This window comes from Tamandua tetradactyla, chromosome 5 (genome assembly GCF_023851605.1).
Source record: "Tamandua tetradactyla isolate mTamTet1 chromosome 5, mTamTet1.pri, whole genome shotgun sequence".
Classification (NCBI taxonomy): domain Eukaryota; kingdom Metazoa; phylum Chordata; class Mammalia; order Pilosa; family Myrmecophagidae; genus Tamandua; species Tamandua tetradactyla.
In genome coordinates, this window is record NC_135331.1 from 103,962,346 (window position 1) to 103,984,949 (window position 22,604).

The following is a 22,604-nucleotide window of genomic DNA, read 5'->3' on the forward strand; positions in this document are numbered from 1 at the left end:
TCTTATAAAGTAGGGGAAACAGCAAGTTGGACAATAGAAAATTACCATTAGGAGCAGTGAGCATTTGTGCAAAGTGCAAAGTGCCAAGAGAAGTCTGAAAGGGCAACGTCTTACTTGGCAGTGGGTTGAGAAGGAATGCAGATACAGGACAGATGTGGGGTGGGATGGGAGTGGGGGTCAGGGAGGAATCAGAGTATGGCTCTGCTTCCTGACTGTTGCAGCTGAAACAGCATTGAAAGGCCCAGTGCTCTGACGTGACACCTGTGATTTTTTCCAACTCATTTATTGTCTACAAATCATCCATCTATTTTGGGTGAGGGGGATTCAAGGACACAGGAAAGGGACAACCAGGTAACTAAATATAGAGAAACAGGCTCAATAGGATGGAGAAAAAGGTATTTCCCAAATACATCTGAATTGCAGCAGTTTCTTGGGACACAGAATCAGTCATCCATAAAGAGCAGGCGAGTCGGGCATCTGCTGTTGCATACAATGACACACAGGTCTTCATTTGCACATGTAATGGACACTGGGCTAGGTTTTTGGAGGCTGAGGGTGGAGTTAGAGATATTTATCAATTCAGGGTTAGGGAAAACGTTTTGCTAATGCCGGAGCAGAAGAAGCCTACTGACAGCAAAGCTGGCCAGCATCCCTAGTGGAAGGCCACTTGGTTGATTCTCTCCCGGGAGTCGGAAGGGCCAGTGTTTGAACCTCCCTCGGCCACCAACCAGCTGTGTCACTTTGGGCAAGTTTGTTCACTTCTCTATAGCTCGGTTTCTTCAGGTCTGTAAAATGGGGATACTAATAGTTCCTAACTTTTGTGCTTATCCCATTTCAGGGCACGTCATAAATGGCAGAGTGTACATTTACTGTAAGAACAGAAGGTGAAGGTCATGGATGAAGTTTGTTCCTTACATTAGCAGCACAATCAAGGTAAAGTTTTGTAGTTTTAACACTGTTGTCAATTTATTCACAATTCGATAAGGAACGCCATTTTTTTTCTCTGCCTCTTTAAGACCACTTCTTCCCACCTAGCTCCCTTCTGACCATTTCATCTGTCCCTTCTGCCTCCTTCAGCCTGAGGTCTCATTTGTCCCTGGCAGTGCCTTCCAGGCTTGGGACTCAGCTCCATCAGCCTGTGAGGGTGTCTGAGACTTACCTTTATCTTCTCTTTGCATCAAGCTTTGTGAACATTGACCACAAATTAATTTTCTTTCATGTTCTGGATTAAAAAAAAATGACTTGAATTTACAGACTTACTGGTTCCAAGCTGATAAGAACAAGAGGCCAGCTGGGGTCTGATGGCCAGAAAGTCTGTCAGAGTCTGGGCTTACTTTATGAAAAATGAAGGAAGGAGACTGCATTCAAAGACTGGCTCTGGTATAGGCAAGTCATTTTTCCCTCTCCGGGCCTTGGTTTCCTCTCCCATAGAATGCAGGCAGGCTAGACAATGACTCAGTCCTCTAGCCCAGGACTTAGTGATCCATGAAGAGGTCCATTGGCTTGCATTTAAGGCAATGCTGGAACACATGTTCACATGTGTTCTTTCTGATATCTGTTATAGGAGCCAATGGTAGGCCAAAGGCCCTTGGCTGTAGTGGGCACATTTGTGTGGGGTGTGTTATGGCTTGAATTGTGTCCTCCTGAAAGACAGGTTGAAGTCCTAACCTCTAGTACTCCAGAGTGCACCCTTATTTGAAGGTAGGGTCTTCGAAGATATTATTAGTGAGATCATGCCAAACTGGATTAGGGTGGGCCCTAATTCAATATAACTTATGAAAAGAGGAGATTTGGACACAAAGACAGACACAAGGAAGAAGGCCATATGACCATGGAGACAGAGGTTGGAGCCATGTGGCCACAAGCCAAAGAACACCTAGGGTTGTGCTAACTGCCAGAAACTGAGAAGAAGCAAGGAAGGATTCTCCTCTATGGGTTTCAGAGGGCCCTGCTGACACCTTGACTTCACACTTTTCAGCCTCCAGAACTGTGAGACAATAAATTTATTTTGTTTTAAGCCATGTAGTTTATCATATCTTGTTATGGAGCCCCAGGAAACTAAAAGAGGGTACGCCTACCTGCTTCTGTTAAATTTCCTGATTTCTATGGGAAACAGCCTCACGAGACATGACTTGAGCAGACTCAGCTTATGCATTTTACAATGTTTAGGTAAGCGTACCCTCACTTATCACAAATATGGCTCTCTTTGAGTGGGGAGTGCATAAGCCCAGGATTCCTATACTTGAACTAGACTTTCAAGGGACTTGCACTTCACAAAGAGTCACCTTTGCTATCATATTTCTTCTTTCATTGGCCCTTCTTTGCTAGTTGCCTCCTGCTTTTCACAATGGCTCACTGTGGGTGAAACCATGACCATTTGCAAAGCCTGGAGAAGGTGAGTGTCTTGATCCCGACTGTCAGGAAACCCCTAGGGAGCTCGTACTCCAGAATGCTGTAATTTAACCTTCAGGCCACACATGCAGCAGCCAGTAGTTCTATGCAGGGAGTAGTACTTATTAATCAAATAATAATTTGATTAATCATATAATAATCTAGAGTTATTATTAATCAAATAATAATATAGAGTACCTATAGGTAGCCTAATCCGAGTACCCATAGGATGGCCAAGTCATCCTGCTTTGCCCGGGAATTTGCCAGTTTTCAGCACTGAAAGCTCCTAGTCAAAGGAACTTCTCAGTCTTGCGCAGACAAGGACAGTTGATCACTCTAGCAGCCCGGGTTCTCAAGCTTCACTGTATGTGGGAATCAACATGTGTGCTTATTAAAACTGAAGTTTTCTGGGGTGGGTGATTCTGAGGCCAATGTTTTCTTAATCACGCTAAGAAATACAGGTAAGAACTTATTATATTATTTCTGGTTCTGAAACTCATCTGCACAATAGAATCTCCCTAGGAGCTTTTAAATAACACCGATACCTAGATTTTACCCCAGATCAAATAAATTAGAATCTCATGGGGTGGAGTCAGAGCATTGTGATTATATTTTTAAAGTCCCTCTCCCTCCTCCATCCTGGGAGAACTACCAATAAATAGAACGGACATAAAGGCCATTATTTATCTTTGGATCCCAAAATGCCTAAAACCTCAACTATGACCTGATTTCAGCTCCTCTAGTTTCCTCTATTTCACCTTCTCCTATAATATAGGAAAACCACTTTAGAGAGCAAGGCAACATTGCTCAATTTGAGGACAATACCATTTCTATGTAGAAAACCTAAAGAGGCTTTTGGACAAGTGCTTAAGGAGATATACACAGGAATGCTAACCATAGCTTTCCTTGTAACAGCAAAATAAAAAAACCTGGAAATGAGAAATAATCTAAATCTAAATGTTCAACAACAGGACAGTAGATGCATAAAGTATGGCATATTCATGTAACAGAACACCATACTGCAGTGAAAATGAATGAATCAGAGTTACAGCTCCCAACATCAGAACAAAGTGACCATAAAGTTTACTTAAAATTAGAGGCTATTGTGACTACTTGGGCACTTGGAGGAGTCACCGTGGCAGGCAGGTTGTCTCGTAGCAGAGGGTTCTTGCCTGTGTGCTACATTTGTGAGGCAGCAAAACAAGACTGCCCAGTGTAGAAGCTTCCTGGCAACTGATAGAGTTCATTTCACCCACTTTGAGGAATACCATAAGGATTAGATAGCTCTTTCAGGTCTTAAAATTCCTGCATTGCCTGTTGCTGCATTTTCATTTGTCATTCAAACTCATTGTCCACATATAATAATAAATCCCTTAAAATGCAGATGTTACAGTAAACTCTGGATTTCAAGGTTCTTAACCTTGCTTGGCTTTTCTAGGTCACTGACAAAGGCTTATTTGTAGAAAGGACTGCAGAACTCACCTGGTCCTAGTTTGGCCACGGCATAGAGAAGGTCATAGTTGAGGACAGGCGAGGCATCGCTGATGGGCTGCCAGCCAATGGGGGGTGATGCAGGGGGTGAGATGAGAAACTGTTTGGAGGGCTGTGGTGGAGCCAAATGCAGTTTGTCTCCATCTGTCTCTGGAGTCTGAACCTTTCAAACAGAGTAGAGATGAAGACATTATTCATTATGATTTTAGATGTGCCATGTTGGTACACTAAAATGTGGAATCATGTCAGTATGTGAAAAATGAACCAATGGACCAAGCTAAAATAATAATGACTTATCAACCCATGCCATCTGCTCAATTATCTTATTTGATGTTTAAAACAATGGTTCTACCTTGTTGGCGAGCATCAGAATCACATGGAGGGCTGTGAAAACACAGATCCCTGGGCAGCATTCCCAGAGTGCTGACTTAGTAGGTCTGAGGTGGGGCCTGAGAATTTGCATTTCTGACAAGTTTCCAGGGGATGCTAGTACTGCTGCTGGTCCTGGGACCACACTTTGAGAGCCTTACAACAAACCTGCAAAGTGGGGTTTTAATAGATGAGGAGACTGAGGCTTGTTTGAGCACCCTAGTTGGTAGCAGTGCTGGGATTCGAACATGGCTCAAAAGCCAAAAATCTGTCTTCTTTTCATTATGTCATCTCTATAGAGTCCAAAGGTGTAAACAATACCTATGGGCCAATAGAGATGGAACAAGGTATCTACTGATGAGGTGGAAGACACTGATGGAACATTATGGACACTGATTTTCTGTTGCTATGGACTCCACGAGCACTGCCAAGAATTACCCATCCCTTTTTTTCTGAATAGCCAGAATTCATTTTTGGATGCAGCAAAGCACAACATTTATTTCCATATATTTATAATCCTTTCTCATGAATAGGAATCATTGGAAAGGTTTTAAAGTCCACTAAAACTGTCCTACATTTTAAGTTCTAATTACAATCCTGCCACAAAGCTTAGAAGTACTTGTAATTAGATCATTCTTAATGCAAATACTAGCTGCCATTTTTTGGTGCACTTACCAAATGCTAGGTACTCTAACTTATAATAATTCATTTAATCCTCATAACAACACAAAGGGATATATATTATCATCCCCACTTTACAGATGAGGAAATTGAGCCCCAATTAGGTTATGTAACTTGCCCAGGTTAAACCCCAGGTTATCAGCCTAGGGAATCATGATGTAGGCCTAATTTGCAATTAACTCATTATGGATTACAAACCAATCTGAATATAGAAAGAGCTTCCTTTACATTAAAAACAAGCAAAATTAATGTAGAACAAAAAGATTCACTTTGATAAAAATTAACTTACCTGTGCAAAGTAGAGTTTTAATTTTTTCCCTCTGAACTGGGTTTCATGAAGCTCTATCCTAGCTCGGGCTGCAGATTTAGGATTGCTGAAATTTATTCGGACACGTCTGAAACTTTTAAATAGCTGGAACGTCACACAATCATCATAAGTCCGGAAAAGGCCCTCAAATTTCTCCTGATGAAAACAAACACAAGGGAAAATCCATTGGTCAGGTATCTTACATATTGCCAGATCTGACCAAAAAAATCTTGCCTTTATTTAACTATTAATTAAGTAAATCAATAGATTGTTCATAACACAAAATTCAAACAGAACTCTTAGAATGGATTCTTTTCTTCTGTTGGTCTGTTGCCAGGTTCTAAACATGCCTGTGATTTCAGTACAAGGATTCATAAACAGGGTCTAGAATTCTATAGAAGGCCAGTTAATGGAGGTCATGATACACGAAAACCTGAAAATTATGCAAAATGTTGAGTGGGTCTGTGTAGACCTGTCTCTTTCTGGGGAGAGGAATCATAACTTTTGTTAGCTTCACAAAGGGGTCCATTAATTCCAAAATATTAGAACCACTGATGAAAGCATGCAGTAGACATTATTAGTGATGATTCATCTTGGGGGCACTTTTTCCTCTGGGAATATGGGAGCCCACATTATGCAGAACCCTTGTGGTCAGGTAGCGACATGTCGTGATAGGTCCCGGTCAATGAAATATGTGCAGAAGGCAGGAAAAAACCCCGAATCACCTTCCCACTTCTCTCTTCCTCTGATGAGGCTGAAGAGGCCATGGGACCCAGACGGTACAGCTATAAGAAGGACTCTCCTTGGGGTGGGTCCCTGAGATGCCACGAGGAAGAGAAATACTTTGTTCCCTAGCCCCACTCCATCCTATAGCTGACTTTGCTTCAGTACGGGGAAAAAAACCCAAACAACTCTGTTGTATTAAACCACTGAAATTTGGGGTTTATTTCCTTCTGTAGCAGAACCGAGCCTATTCTGCTACAAAGCAACAATTAAAAATTTTTAAATCAAAACACCATTTCAATTCAACTTAACAAATATTTATTAAATGCTTTATACAGAGACTGTGCTCTGTATTAAGGTTTTAAGAGGATGTAGAGATGAGGATTGTCAGAGATCTAACAATCTGACAAGAAAGACTAGTCAGAAATACAAATAAGAGAAAACACATAAGACTGTGGAAAGGCCTAAAAGGAAAATGAGAGAATTGAATATAATATCAATACCATCTGTCTGGTTTCTCTTAGCCTTAAAAAACCTTATTACACAGTGCATATAAAGCTTCCATGTATTCTTAGTGGAGAAACGGCAACTAAAAAAATAACTTGTATAAAGAAAACCTGATTCTTTTATTTCAACAATGAAAGGTATTTTGTCATGCATGAGTATAAGTGGGAATGGAGAGGCTTCAAAGATTAATACCACAAGAGTCACAGAGTTTTGACTTGGAAAGGACCTAAGGGATGATTGACACACGCTTTCACTTCTCACTTCCATCATTTAACAAATCAGGACCCTGAGACTTGGGCAGTGAATGGTTGAGCAATGGCCAGCTTAAAGTCCTTCTGACTCTGACTACAGAGAAGTTTTCAACCATATAAAGATTTAATTGCTAGATGGAGAGGAAGAAACGATTGCTTTAATAAGAGCAAGACACAGATGGCAATACTGACCTGGAGCTCAAATTTGACCACTTCTAAGAGAATCAAAAGTGTGATGTGGGGTCATAGAAACCCTGGCCTCTGAGTCTGTCCAGGAGAGTATTAGATGTCAGAGAAGGCCTTCCTGCCTCTTTCTTAGGCATCCAGATGAACTTGTCTCAGTCCCTCAATCCCATGGTTTGTCATCCTTCTAAATATTGGTGCCCACATCTGCGAATTCCCCAGGTCTGGCCCTCCATAGTTCTTCCCATTTTGGACTCCTGTGTCTGTACATACTCTGTTTTATTCAATATCAATGCAGTCCTGAATCCCAAAGACAATACTCATGTCAAGGTTCTTTTCTTTTTTTAAAGTTCCACCACTTTTCTAGAGATTTGACCAGCTCGTTCTCCGCTATTCCGGTAGCTCTCTTCTTGTTTCCTTTTCTGCAGCATGTACAAAACATGAATCTCTCCTGTTCTTATGTAGGGCAGTTTTCTTCCCCCCTCATCTCTCAGGCCTTGGGATCAGCCAACTCGTAGCAGATCCATTCATTTGGGCTTAGGCTGCTTCAGCTGATGAGCAAAAGGAGCTCTTGCACCAAATATGGGGCACAGCGCAGGGCTCAGAAGCCTCAGCTACTGCTACAACGAGGCTCATTAAGAAATTCTTTCCCAACATTACAGTGTTGTCCTGAAAAGGAATCCTTGTGAATAAAATGCTTTCTGTTTCCACACAATGAGAGTACTCAGAGCGGGTGAAATCACAGTTGGTGATTTGATTAATTTGAGTAATTTTCAAGAATGGGAGGACTTAAGAGATTAAAAGATTTTGTTTATATATAGGGTATTGTATTTTTTATGAAGGGTATTGTATAATTTTTTTTGCACAAAATCCTTGGGACTTCCTTGTGACGGGTGTTTATCTGGTGTTACCATTTCCGTTTTGGGAGTTCCATTTTCCCACCCTCTTCTCCGAGGCACAGGCGGCAGTTAGGGCTGGACTCTGGGCAGGTGTACTCTTTTGCTGTTGAGTCTAATTCCTCGCTTTTCATTGTTTATTTCTTTTTGATACTTCACATCTCAGTATATCAGAGCTGTCTGACCTCAAGAGCCTGGATTAGGAGAAAGGGAATCAAGGAGTCTTGATTTTAAGCTTAGGGGTAGGGGAAACAATAAATAGTCTGCATACTGCCTCTCTTCCAGGGCCTTGGCAGACATCAATAATGGATTGTCGCTGTTTCCTCCACTGATATTCAGTGGGCTTGGCCAGTGACACAAACCTCTTTGATATCTCTTGTTTGGGGCTTAGACTAAAAAGCAAAAGGAGCTACTGTACCAAACACAGGGTGTAACCCAGAGCTTAAAAGTTGGGTTTTTCTCTGGAGTCTCTGGGCTCAAACCTCTATATAACAAGCAGCTAGCATATACTTGGCTTGTTTGTCCTGCACAGGTCTTTTGGGAACTTGCAGTGGTGATGGCTGACATCCCTTTATTTCTTCCCATTAGTGACCTGACAGTTATTTCATTTACTGGGACAGCAGCATACCAAACCAAATTGGTTAGAAGCAGAGCCAGCACGGTGAACTGGCCAGATATAACTTTAGGCAAAACACGGACAGGAACAGGGGCCCTCCAACCTGTCTTTAGAACAAATCTTCGGGGGTTTCGCTGGCCAGGTTCTCGCCAGTCACACAGTAATATTTTGCTGCCCTCTGGCTTTGTGTACTGACAAACCCAACACATTTCTCATCTCCTCTGTTTTTAGTTCTATTTGTAGCCATGGATCTGAATTAAGGTCTACAGCCATAGTCTCAAACTATTTTTTTGCTTTCATTATACACTCTTGAAAATTATTGAGGCCCAAAGAGCTTTTATTAACATGGGTTATATTTATTAATGTTGATTGTACTCAAAATTAAAATAGAAAAAAATTATCTATTTATAAATTCATTTAAAAGTCACAATAATAAAAATAACATAAAATAAAATGACATAAATAACCTCTTTAATGAAAAACAACTTTTCCAAAACCAGAAAAATTCAGTGAGAAGATTGTCATTGCTTTAGCATTTTTTTACAAATCTCTTCAATGTCTCATTTAATAGAAGCCTCCTGGATGCACATATCTGTTTCTGCATTCAATCTGTTGCACTATGCTGTTTTGGCTGAAGGCAATGAAGAAAAGCTGGCCTCACTCAAACATGAAGCTGGAAAAGAGAGGAATGTTTTTATAGCCTTTCAAATAATTATGAATATTCGTCCTTGGTAATTCATCAACACTCAAGTGGTGGTTTCTTAAAGTTTACTGCAATTTTGAGTCTGAAATCAACATTTTAAGTTGAATTATATCAAAATCCATTTGTCTATTGTGCACTTTGAATGGATTTTCCATCCCTGCAGGATTTTGTTTATTGGTCTATTAGAAAATATTTTGGTTCCTTGAGTTACAAAGATTTTCCAACTGTTGACAGATTCTATTACACTATATAGTTTATATACATATCAAAAATCACATTCTTTAATATGATCACTTATCAAGAAATCTTTAAATATTGGAAAGCTGTCAAATTCATGTTGGTAGATAGAAGTTTTCCAAAATTCTACGTTTTGCTGGAAAGCTCATTCTTTGTCATTGGTGACAAACACTTTCGGTTATTTTCCTTGAAGAAACAGGCTCACTTTGTTCCATTTTTCGACAAAATGTCTGTCAGGTATCTCAGTCTACATAATTTTAGTTTGTCTGTCAGTGTTCTTTCAAGTAAAAACCGTGTTTCATGAACAAAATGGACTAGTTCAGTTTATAACAGCTTAGAACTGTTTTATGATTTAATCATGGCATTTTGCTGTGCCACAGAAATGCTTTATGTATACCTCCCATTTTTTATCCAGGATATTAAAAAGGTGTATGCTCAAGGATAAAGAGTTCATAAAATTAATCATTTTTACTGCTTTATTAAAGACATTCTTATGCAAAATTAGCATTTAATCTATTTTTTGTTTCAACTGTGAGTGTGCAACTATGAAGAATGCAATAATTTCTAGAACAGTTTGGTGCCACTGCTTGGATTCATGCTAAATCACCATCAATTTTACTCAAATTGCTTTTGAACCATAGGTGTAAATATCAGCAGAGTTGGAAGAGGCAAATGATGTCTTAGAATTACTAGTAAAATAGTTTTGATCTCAAAGGAAAGAGCCTTAGGAATCTCTAGGACTCCATAGGCCATACTCTGAGATTTGCTATATTAAGGAGCTCAGAAAGATTTTAAGATTCAGTTTGCTTGGGTCAGATAGGAGGTACAGGGGTGCCCTTAAGGATACAACATAATGAAGGCCAAAGAAGAAGGAACTGGGAGGGTGGTGGTACTGAATGCTGCAGGCAAGTCAAATCAGATAAATTTGGAGATGATACCATTGGTGCTGGAGAAAAGGAGAACATGGATGGTCCTATTGAAAGCTATTTGAATAGATGTTGAGGTGAAGCATAAACTATTATAGATTGAGGAGTGGATGGCAGGGAAAAAGTTGGAGAAAGAGAGTATGTCTTTTACTGTCTAAATGAAAAAGAGGATTCTAGATGATAACTACATGGGAAGTAGTTATCAGGGTCATGGGAAGATTTTTCAGTCGTGTAGGAGATATTTATGGTTAAAAACTGAAACAACTGAAGAAGGACTGAGGAGAGGATAACTGATGTGGAGATAAATGGAGGAGCTTTATAGGCTTTCCCCTGAGAGAAAGGAGGTGACTACAATAAGGATGGATGAACAATCAAAGCTGAAGATGAGTCTTCTGCCTCAAGGAAATAGAAGGTGAGGTCCTCTGTTCAGAGTAGGGAAGGTGAAGGGATAATGGGGCCTGAGGAGCATGCAAAATATATACAACAGCAGCTGTGGTCAGAAGTAAAGTCAATGTAAATGAGTCAAAGGGCAACTATACTATATGAAGGGGCCAATTGACTCTGAAAAGGATACAGTTTTAATAGGGCAATAGGGCTGATTAACACAATTAGGCCATTGTTTTTCCCAGGAGAATAGTTAGTGGACAGTTGGGTTATTACAGAGTGGATGTGCAAGACGGCTGTGTGTATGTGTGTGTGTGTGTGTGTGTGTGTGTGTGTGTGTTGGGAGGGGTGGTTGGAAAGAAGAAGGAATTACTTGAAAGGGTTAGAAGAACTAGTAAGTAGATATTGAGATGGCTGACCACGAGAGGCTGGGAAAGAGGGAAGAGAAACCAAAAAAGTCACATTAGAATGAATTGAAAGAATCAGGAGAGGTGAGAGTTTAAGGCTTTTGATGAGTTTGAAGAATAAGTTGAATAGGAATTCGTAAGTGGGAGAAATATAAAATTTTGTGGACCCAGAAGGGAATTTTATCAGTTTAACAAGTTCTTCCATGTTGGGTACCATAGGGTCCAACATAGGAAGTGTGAATGGTGTTCCACTGTATGATTAAGTAAAGGTTATGGGAGCAGACACTATAATAGTGAAATTAGATTGTTGATGGTCACCCATCCAGGATGGCTATAGGAAACTGAGTTGAGGGGACAGCCATGAGTTAGGAGATGAGCTGCTCCCGAAATAGGAAAGAATGACCTGGAGGTTCAAAGAGAATGATGAATAGAATTAGGAAGAAAAGTGTTCACCTGGAGAGCAGGGGCTTAGAGAGGAGATTTTAATGAATGATAGAGGTGGAACAGCAGTTTAGAAGCAGTTAGGGGGGAAACCAGAGGAGTCCTAAGCCACATACTCTGGACTTGAGGTGTGGGGAACTGGAGAATGATTTGACTCTACTTGAACAATTGCTAGGGAATAAAGAATTACCAAGAGCAATCCAGGATTGGTAAAGGGAGGATACAAATATTTTAGAACATAGATTGTACACTGAGAAAAATTAAAAAAAAAAAAGATCTCAGAAAAGAAAGTAGAAGTTAGAAAAGCAATTCAGAAGAATGGGCTAGGGATGAAGAATGGGCAGGATGAGGACGTGAACACAGGGGAGGACGACGTTTAAAAGGAGGATGTCTGAGAGCCTACAACATAGTACAGTAAATAAGATATGTAGCAAAGGTAAATCAGAAAGCTCAGGCAGAGTCTGCTAAGGATCACCAGGTGGGGTAGATGGTATCGTCATGTAAGTCTGGGGTGCATGGAGTTCAAAAAGGAATTTGACATTTTATTCTCATCAATTTTTATCAGCTTAATCCTTATTGTTCTAGTTTGCTAGCTGCCGGAATGCAATATACCAGAAATGGAATGGCTTTAAAAAAACGGAATTTAATCAGTTGCTGGTTTATGGTTCCAAGGCTGAGAAAATGTCCCAATTAAAACAGGTCTCTAGAAATGACCAATCAAAGGCATCCAGGGAAAGACACCTTGGTTCAAGAAGGCCGATGAAGTTCAGGGTTTATCTCTGAAGTGAGAAGGCACATGGCGAACACAGTCAGGGCTTCTCTCTCGGCTGGAAGGGCACATGGCGAGCACAACATCATCTGCTGGCTTTCTCTTCTGGCTTTCTGTTTCGTGAAACTCCCCAGGAGGTGTTTTCCTTCTTCATCTCCAAAAGTTGCTGGTTTGTGGGCTCTCTGCTTCTCGTGGCTATGTTATTCTCTGCTCTCTCTGAATCTCTCATTCTGAAGCTCCCCGGGAGGCGTTTTCCTTCTTCATCTCCAAAAGTTGCTGGCTTGTGGACTCTCTGCTTCTTGATGCTGCAGCATTCTCTGCTCTCTCTGAATCTCCTCCACTGTCCAAAATGTTTCCTCTTTGACAGGACTCCAGAAACTTATCAAGACCCACCCAAATGGGTGGAGATATGTCATCACTTAATCCAGTTTAACAACCACTCTTGATTAAATCACATCTCCAGGGAGATGATCTGATTATAGTTCAAATATACAGTATTGAATAGGGAGTATTCTGTCTTTATGAAATGGGATTTTGATTAAAACATGGCTTTTCTAGGGTCCATACATCCTTTTGAACCAGCACACTTATAAAGCAAAAATTACAAGGGATACTAAAGATCTTCCAGAAAGGATACCTGAAAACTCTGAAAGTGGCTATTTAGCAGAGAAGAATATATATCTGGGCATACTCATGCCATATTTGAAATTAAATAATTACATAGATCCAAATATGAAAACTTTGGGACTTTAAGTTTTCTTTTAAGTATATTTGCTTTTCTCAAGTAGTTTGAAAAATGAGGAGACAGGTATGCATGGCTTGCTGCAAATGGAAACACTTGTTGCTTTACTTGGCAAAGCTCACTGCAGTTTTCTTTATGTCTTTTTGCTTCACCTCTGTTACAATTATTTGTTTACTTATTTGTTATTTGTGCCCCATAATTTTGAAAAAGAAGATTCAAAATGGCTTTTAAGGATATATAAGACAGAGTAAAATAAAATAAACTAGCAGCTGAGTAGAGAAAAAAAGAAAAAAGCAGGGTAGAAAGCTAAAAATAGAACCAAATGTGAGGTCTGCTAAGAAAAGCTTGAAAACTCCTCATGGTCTTAATCACGTGTTATGGCTTGGCCAAAACTTTTCCTCTAATTTTTCTCCAAGCTAACATGATAAAGTGACTCTCAATTCAGAGGGTCCAATATTAAATACAAAACAGGTAGAAAGATTTTTTCAGGGTCCTCATAAAGAGGACCAAACACAAACCATCAGCAGATGAGGTACTGCAGGTTCTAATAAAAATGTCGGCAGGTGTTATTGTTAAGCCTATAGTCTTCAACAGCATCCTTGGCACTTAGGAAATGCTCAATATATTCTAGTTGGCTGGTTGATGCAATAATACAAGGTATATGGTAAAATAATAGAATAATCCCCTTTCACCTTTACCCTCAATTTAACTTTAAACCAGGCATGCAAATAGAGTTGGAATTATTATCCATGAATAACATATGAAGCAAATGAACATCAGAGGAGTTAATGACCACCACAGAATCACACAACTAGCTAGCAAAAGCAGAACTAGCAAGCTGAAGTTATTTATACTATATACATAGCATTGCTATATGCAAAGGTGTGGCAAGTCCCCAAAAGAAGAGCAAAACCAGATTTCTCTTTCAACTTAAAAGAACAGTGCTGTCCTGGAAGACATGGCTGCTAGGTAAGTCCAATGGGCATTTTTATCTGCATTTCAAACCACTCTGTATGCCTTTATATATTTTTCAGTTTTCACACTTATGGTCCTTACAGGGATAAATTATCTGAATAAGGAAATCAGCTTCTCTCAAAATCACAAGGCTCTCATCTATCAGATACAACCTTGTAGAAACTGTTGAAGAATGAAATAATTCATAGAGGTTTATCACCCCTCAGCAGATACCACTCACAGGTTATCTGCAAATCCCATGTTTAAGGCTCATACTAGATTATATAAACCACTCAGGAGACCCTCCTGTCAAAAAAAAAAAACATTGCTGTTGTAAATTTCCCATTATGTAGACTCCTTATGTGAAAAGATAATGAGACCCTCAAATTAGCATTTCAATATCTGGATTTTAGCCCATCAGGATTTCATAGGCTGGGCAGACTTGTATTCAATAATGGTTGTACCGTTTGTGGTCCTGATGTTACTAAAATGAGAAAAAAAATTCTGGAAAGGAGACTCCCAACTTTGCTTTACAGCTAAAAGAAGTGGAAAGTCACATACTACTTTGAGAAAAGATAATTGACTGGTAGAGGTACAAAAGCCTGTTACCCTTTTTCTCTAGAGTCCTTGTGAAAGATAAAGATCTAAATTTAGCCTCAAAATCTATACAGAGCTTCTCTGTCCTGATCCATCAGGGATTCAGCACACAATTCTCAGCAGAACACTCTCCAATGGTCTAGGTTCGAGTTTCCTCTGGGTAGCCGCCCTGAAGTTCATTGGGCCTGGGCGACAGCATCACGCAGGAGTGCCCTTTCAGGTCTCATTAGTGAAGGACATCACCATGTCCTTGATTCCACGAGCTTTCACCTATGCCTTTAGAAAGGTCTGTGTGTGGGGGTGGGGGGGCTCTTCCCCAAACAAGAAAATATACAGGAGCTATAATCTGCTATGATCCTTGAAAGGGGGAGAGGGGGAATCCACACGATGTGGAGAGTGAAGCTTTTCAATATGGGGAGTCCTTTTTAAGGAAAATAATACAAAGTTAGTCAAAAGTAGGATTTTTTAAATGTGGAAAACTTCTTAAAAAATTACATTTGAAAATTTTCCGAAAGCATATGGCCATATGACCCACGTGAACATACGGCTAGGGCCCTGCCAGGACCTTGGTAGGGACCAATGCAAAGGAGGGGCCCTGAAGCTGAAGCATCACTACATCCCTAATATGTGTCTAAAAGAGTGAAAAGTATACTGTGCCATCACAAAGTATTTGGGAGTTTGGGTTTTCAGAACAGTTAAGGCCAGCATTTATATCACTCTTAGCTGGTGAGGATCATTTTTTCTAAAAGTTTAATCATCAAAATGAGAGCTAAGAAACCGGAATCTGCAAATTTTCAGTCTGTGCATCTTATAAGAGTTGGCAGAATATGTCCCTATCTTGCTTGAACCCATTCTATAAATACCTGAGGTGGAGGACCGAGGAAAAGGAGCAAGTGAGGGGGTTGCTTGGAAACTGTCCTAGTAATGGTCCAATTAGGGATGACCAGTGTCAGGTGAGAGGACCAACCAGGGGCTTGCAGGTGGCACTGCTTGAGTGCCTTTGATCCTTGTTTGGTCTGACTCTGTGTAGCGACTGTCTGTTCTTTGGATGAGTGGGACTCCCCAGTCACTGGGACCCAGGGCTTGTTCTCGAGTCATCCTGCTCCACCAAGGGTACCCAGGGGCATGAAGCCTGGCTATACCAAGCAAGATACCATTTATAGATGCCTGAATGCCTCCTGCCTTGGTTCAGGGCATTTCCCAAGGGCTAATGACAGCTTCATCCTTCTTGGAAGCATCAACTCCTCTTTGATCATTAATCTGCAAGAACGTCTGTGGCTGTCATCAACCCTGATTAGGAATATGCTCTAATTGTGCATGTGTAATTGATGAAATACACAACCTCCCTTACAGTTTACCTAATCTCGTAAGAGAACAGGAATTGCATGTTAATTCATTTAAATATTAATTTATCTATCAGGTATAGATAAGAAATGGAGTCATATTCCTAGTGGAGCCACACTACCTTGTTCAAATACTAATACTGACTCTGGCTGTGCCACCTTGAGCAACTTACCCATATGATGCCTGTTTTCTTACCTGTAAGATGGGGATAATAATAGTCTCTATCTGTAGGGGTGTTCTACACATTAAGTGAATTAGTATATTCAAATCACTTAGAAAGGTGTTGAGCACATAGTAAATGCTCATAAGTGTGTGTGAGCTGTTATTATTATTAATCCCAGATTGGTATATTATGCTGGTTTGAAGCTGTTATGTACCCCATAAAAGGCCATGCTCTCTTGATTCACCCCCGTGGGGACAGACCAACTGTTGGGTGGGAGCTTTTGATCGCATTGTTTCCATGGAAATGTGACCCACTCCATTCAAGGTGGGTCTTAATTCATTTGCTGGATTTTCAGAGGATAAAAGATAGATGAAACTAAGAAAGTTCAGAGAAACTAAGAAAGAAAGAAACACCCAGAAACATTTGGAGACAGCCATTGAAGCCAGTACTAGGAAAGAAGGACTAGCAGACATCTCTATTTGCCTTCCCATGTGACAGAGGGATCTCCAGCATTTCTTCAGAGAAGGTATCTTCCTCTTGCTGCCTTAATTTGGATATTTTCATGGCCTTAGAACTGTAAAATTGTAACTTAATAAAATTTCACTGAAAAAGCCAACCCATTCCTGGTATACTGCATTACAGCTTTAGCAAACTGAAACAGATTAAAACAATGATTTGTTTATATGTCTATATTTGTTCTGTTACCTTTAGATGTACAAACCTCCCTATATCTAGTTCTAAGTTTATCTATGTATCTAACTATCTATCTACACACCCACACACACTGTACTTGTACCTGAATCTAATCCTTAAAGACTCTAAAAAGCCATTGTAGGAATGCTCAGCACAGTATCTCATACAAAATTAACTCTAATTATACTAAATTGGTTTTAATGATGCTATCTTCTTAAAATGTAAACCATCAAGATTTCTTTTTTGGCTGCTAAGCTTTAAAAGTGGCTTTTACAAAAAGAAAATAGTATATTAAATAATTCTAAGGAGGAAATTAACTGGGTAATTGCCTTCAAACCTTCCCCTTAGGGATCCTGCCCCATCAGCGGGGACTGGGACTCAGAGACAGCTGCCCCTGGAGATATCTCATATACATATAAGTAACTAGTTAAGCCCTTACCTCCTGACTTCCTTCAACCACCTCTTCCCCAACACACTTCAATAGTCTTGTCACCGTCTTCAGATAAACCCATCTCCAGAGTTGCATACTCTGTTTTCAACAGTTTTCTGGACATTTGCATTGGGATATCCAATTGGTACCTTAAACTGGTGGTCCCCCTGAATCAAATTACTTGCTGAGGCCTCTAAATCTGCTGTCTCCCTATTTCAGCAAATGGCCCCCTTCCCCACCCAGTTGCACAAGCCAGAAAGCTGACTGTCATCCTGGACTCTTCCTTCTCCCTCACCCCCACATCCCACCAGTCAATAAACCCTCTGTTCTCTAAGGCTTCCTATGTCTCCCATCAGCTCCTTTCTCTATCCTAAAACCAATGCCTCAACCCCCTGCAGCTTATCCCATTACTGCCCTGGTCTCCCTGGCTTCTGTCTGGCCACTCTTAATCAAACCTGATTAAGTAGCAGGCAAGAGAGGTCTTTTTAAACAAAAATTCTGATATGTTATTGCTCGTAGGCTCCCAAAGCTTTTCAGATAAGGCTCATCTTAGCATGAAAGGTCCTTCTCAGTAGTTATTGCTTAATGGGTGTAGAGTTTCTGTTTGAGGTACCGAGAAGTTGGGATAACGAATGTTGATGATGGTAGCACAATACTGTGAATGCAATTAATACCACTGAATTGTACCCTTGAAAAGTAGCTAAAATGGGAAAATTTGAGTTGTATGTTACAATAAAAAGTATAAAAAGAAAGTAAGAAAAGGGTGATAACATGTCCATCACTATCCATCACTGCCCTAAACTGTCCCTTAAACACTAGACAAACTTCTGCTACAGATTCCCAAAGACAGGTTAGTCCATATAGCCAAGACTTCTCACTTGTGTTTCCTTCTGCCAGCAACATCCTTTTCCCAAGATAAATTCTAATTGTCTCTAAAGTCCCTGCTAAGGTCTCATATCCAGGAAATTATTTCTGAACCCCAGTGCTACTTATACAGCCTTCCTTTGTTATCCCATAAAAGAACGATCCAGTTAGTGAGGGTAACTGCTCCCTCATTAACTGGACTGCAAATACTTCAAGGGCAGGGCTGATGTCATTTTTGGCTTTGTGTCCTTTGCTCATTCATTCCTTATTGAGTGCCAACTGTGTACCACGTGGAATGCCTTCTCTATGGAAGGTGCTCACTTGGAAGAGAATGAACAAGGCAAACTGATAGTCCTTTCACATACACTGCCTTTTGGTGAATTTGCTTTTCTTTTCAATGTTACTCTTCAATCAAATCAATAAATATTTGATTAATTTTCAGAACAATAAATATGTTCTGGAAATCTATTAAGTACAAAGAAAAAATGTATGCTCTCTAGCTTAAATCCATTCATTCAACAGACGTGTCTTGAGCATCTACCCAAGACACTATTCTAAGTGCCTGGGATGCAATAGTAAACCTAACAGACAACCCCTGCCCTTGTGGAGTCTACATTCTAGTGGATTAAAATCCTCTATGCCAGATATAATAGGGAAGTCAACACCAAATTGTACATATTTCTTCCCTCAGGTCTTTATTGATCCTGCTGCCCCCACATACCTTCTTTGATTTAAGTTTAATTTCTATTTCATTTGATTATTCAAACAGTCTGAATCTCTTTTCAGAATACTATGTTATCAAAAAGGTTCAGAGTGACTTGAGTAATCAAGGAATCTCACTGTTTTGAATAATCAAAAGAAGCAAGTTTAATCTTAGATTGAGAAAGGGTGGGGAGCAGAGGAGCGGCGGTCAAGAAAGACTTCAGGGAAGAAATGGTACGTGAAAGTTGGAGAGAATTTTGAAGTGGGGAAATGAGTGGTAGCGCAGACTTTAGAAGGGGCATCTCACTGAGGCGGGATTTCTATATTCATATTATTTTGGGGGTCTCACATCTAGAAAAGATATTTTAGGGGGTTGAAGAACAAGTGGACAAAAATAATAGCGGGACTTGGACTCCAATTCCCTTGCTGCACAAATACAACTGTTATCACATACTCGTAGAACTGTAGGGAATGTAAAACACATGAGATTTGGGATTTTATTATTTTAATGGTCAGCTCTTACATGTTTCTTACAACATTTATTTTGCTACTAAGAGGCTCCGAATTCATTTGGATTCTCAACTACGGATTGTGAGCCTACTGATGAAGATAGGACAAAGTGCCCACCAGCTTGGAGACCAATTTAGGAAATTATCACTTCTGGAATACCATGCAATATTGTAGTTGAAAGAGGTAGGAAATGTACTGCCAAAATCAAGCAGTGCTCTAACTTCTCAAGAATGAGGTGAAGCCTATGTTTTAATATCTGGCTGTCAATAATTGATTAGGTCATTTTAAGTAAGTTTAATATTAAATTAAAGGGCTAAATCCTAAATATGTTTCATATCATGTTTTTCTGAAGATAAGACAATTTAAAATTTAATCCGTTCATTTTGCCACTTGGCATATGATCAAAGTAAGTTTTTCAAAGGCAGTGTGTATTCTCTTTTCCCCCATGAAATTGAAATGACATTTGCATTCTCTTAAGATGCGGATATGAGTAACTTTTTATGACTCAATCGTTAAATCTAGAAAGAAAGTGCAGTTTGTTATGTTCCAAGTGGATTTCCATATTGCTCCTTTTCCTCCTTTCATTTACACATTTTCTGTTTTATTTAGGTTTTCTTCTCTCCATTCTTGATACAATGAAAAAAATAATGCACATTAATGATAAAATTGTACATAAAATTAAATCTCTCATGTTCAAATTCCTTGAGATTTGAAATCACATTCATTGTTTAAACCCATCACAAATTCAGAACACAAGATACCTAAAGGCCTTTTCAAGCTGAAATAAGACAGCCAACACCTATAATGACTGAAGGGGATTTAATGAAAACAAAACCAACTCTACAGCTTTAGCTAACACTGAGCATAATTTTGAATTGTGAATTTTGCATTGTGGTCAAATTTTCACTTGGGCATTTATGAAGTAGCAAACAAGGGCTGCAAGTAGGACTAACACTGGCTAAGATTTGGATATTTTTTATGTTGAAGCTCTCTAAGCTACTTACATATGCTAACTCACATCATACTCCCAATAAGTTTAGGGCATACATGAAGAAATGGTTGAAAAAGACAATAATTTACCTAAAGTGCTCAGGAAGTCAGCGATAGAGTGTGGGTTTGGTCCCAGGTAGTCTGGTATTTTGAGTCTAAACCTCCAGGCTACCCCATCTGTGGCAAAGGGAAGCTGGGGCAGTACGTCTTCATCCCTTTTTGGTGACTCTCACCCCATGCATGGACAGATATTTTGTGTTAAGTTCATTTTGCCCGTCCTATTTCACAGACCAGCATCAGTGTGAAGAATTCTTGCATAATCTTAGCAAGAAATGGGATTCCCTTCTCTTGTCAAAGGGATGGAGACTCACATAGGCAGTTCAGACTGGAAGCAACTGCAAATTGTCATATTCATGGAATGATGTTTCTTCCACAATGCACACATTTGTGTGTGTGTCACAGACAAAAGTTCAGGATTGCCACAAATAAGCCAGATTTAGTGCCGCAAGCACTACCAGCCAAGCAAAATGATTTGACTGAGAATTCCCTTCTCTCTATATGGTAGGAAGGAAAGTCTAGGGAGAATCAGGGAAGCTGGGTGAAACCAGTAACCTGTAGCTAGGATCTACTATAATCAGGGTAACTATACAATTATTGTCTAAACCAGGACAATAATTTGAGGATGGGGAGGTGGTGTTATTAATTATGCCGTGTCCTTATGTGTAAAACTAGGACTGCCTGGACACACTGGATTTGTGGCAACTCTCCCAGAGTGTGACTGAGCCAGTTGACTGGTGCCCAGAGACAGTGATTCTGAAACTGTGCTCCTCAGCTCACTGTAGAGACATGACAGTCCTCTTGATGGACTTCCAAGTGTGCAAGGCTTCTCTGCAGTTCTTAGTAGCTAATCACGCACATGCCATTGGATTCTTTCTATTAAGGTCTACCTGTTTGTTATCTAATGACAGACTTACAAAGCAAATTAAGGGTTACTAAAATTCATGAACATTTAAAACCCTTATAAAAAGGTTTTAATTAAGTATTCAATTAAAAAAAACTGGCTGCTGTACAACTCTTGGCACATGCCCATTTAGAATTCCAGCACATTCCAGCAATAATAATCGCTAACACTTATCAGTGAGTCCTAAGAGCAGACACTGTTCTAAGTGCTTTATATTCTTACAGCCAGTCTATGGACCACAGACCAGCAGCTGCAGAAAGCCTATCAGACAAGCAGTTTTCCCCACTAGACCTACCGATACAGAATCTGCATTTTAATAAGAGCCCCAGATTTTGTATTGCATAATGGTTTTGAGAAACACCAGATTAGAAGACATGGATAGAACCATTTGAGACTTTGCAGCATCCTGACTCAGTGAATACACTGATTTACATTATTATGCTATTCAGCATTACTAGTGCTGTCCCTTGATGTTAGTGGTTTTCAGTTCTTTGCATTAAGGTGTTTGTAGAATTATAGTCAGTAATGGTCAGTTGATTGCTTTGTTCTTATGTAGTCATTATATTGCTTTTACTCTGATTATCTTTTTGTTCTTTGCAAGTTCTTTGTTTTCATTTGGTTCTCAATTCATCAGGTCCCCTACAAGAGGGAATCCATCTGTAGGTAGGCGACTGTGCTGGGGGCTCCCATGAACAATGAATAGGAGAACCCCAACGTATTTCCAAATGGTACAGAATTTGGCCTGACTTGATCAATAATGTGGACCCCAATCTGCCTGTGAGAATTCAGGAGACAATTTACTTCTGCTGTATTTAATTATGGTCCATTTGCAATCAAGCAGTACATACAAAAGAATGATACCATCACTAGACTTTGCAACATGAATGTAAGTATCAGACTTCTTTATCTCACTCAACTCAAATAACTTAAAACGTCTCAGTGATCGACTTTTCTCTCCAGCATCACTTTAACCTCCATTCTTAGAAGGGATGTTAGAGGTGATCTATTTCAACCCTATGCTAAAAATTTGAAAGACATAAAGCAGAAGGCAGTGAGGTGACATGTCCAAGTTCTCCTCATTTGCCAGAGGCAAAACTGCACAGGAATTGGACATGAACAAACAGACACAACAAAACACAAAGACTTTTACGTGAACATTCAACATAAGAATCTTCTCTGATACATTTTGAGCTTGTGAGTGATGCAAAGTTTTGACTAATCCAATGATTTGCAGAACTAGAGTGCTGAAAATCATATACTCCCTAATAAAAACATGTCTGGGGTGATAATTTTCTTTTAGAAAACATGGAATATAAATTTTTCCCCAATATTCCATTTCACAAAACCAAGGCCAAAAGAAGTTAAGTGATTA

At 39.7% G+C, this 22,604-nt stretch overlaps 1 protein-coding gene across 3 annotated transcripts in view; it reads right to left on the reverse strand.

The window, feature by feature from the left end:
- Nucleotides 1-22,604, reverse strand: part of RCAN2 (regulator of calcineurin 2) — a 318,690-nt gene that overhangs the window by 16,190 nt on the left and 279,896 nt on the right. For all 3 annotated transcript variants that reach the window (XM_077161973.1, XM_077161974.1, XM_077161975.1), the window contains 2 exons: nucleotides 5,222-5,395; nucleotides 3,874-4,045 (listed from right to left, as the gene is read on the reverse strand). In XM_077161973.1, coding sequence (XP_077018088.1) covers nucleotides 3,874-4,045; nucleotides 5,222-5,395 — 346 coding nt within the window. The remainder of the gene's footprint in view (nucleotides 1-3,873; nucleotides 4,046-5,221; nucleotides 5,396-22,604) is intronic.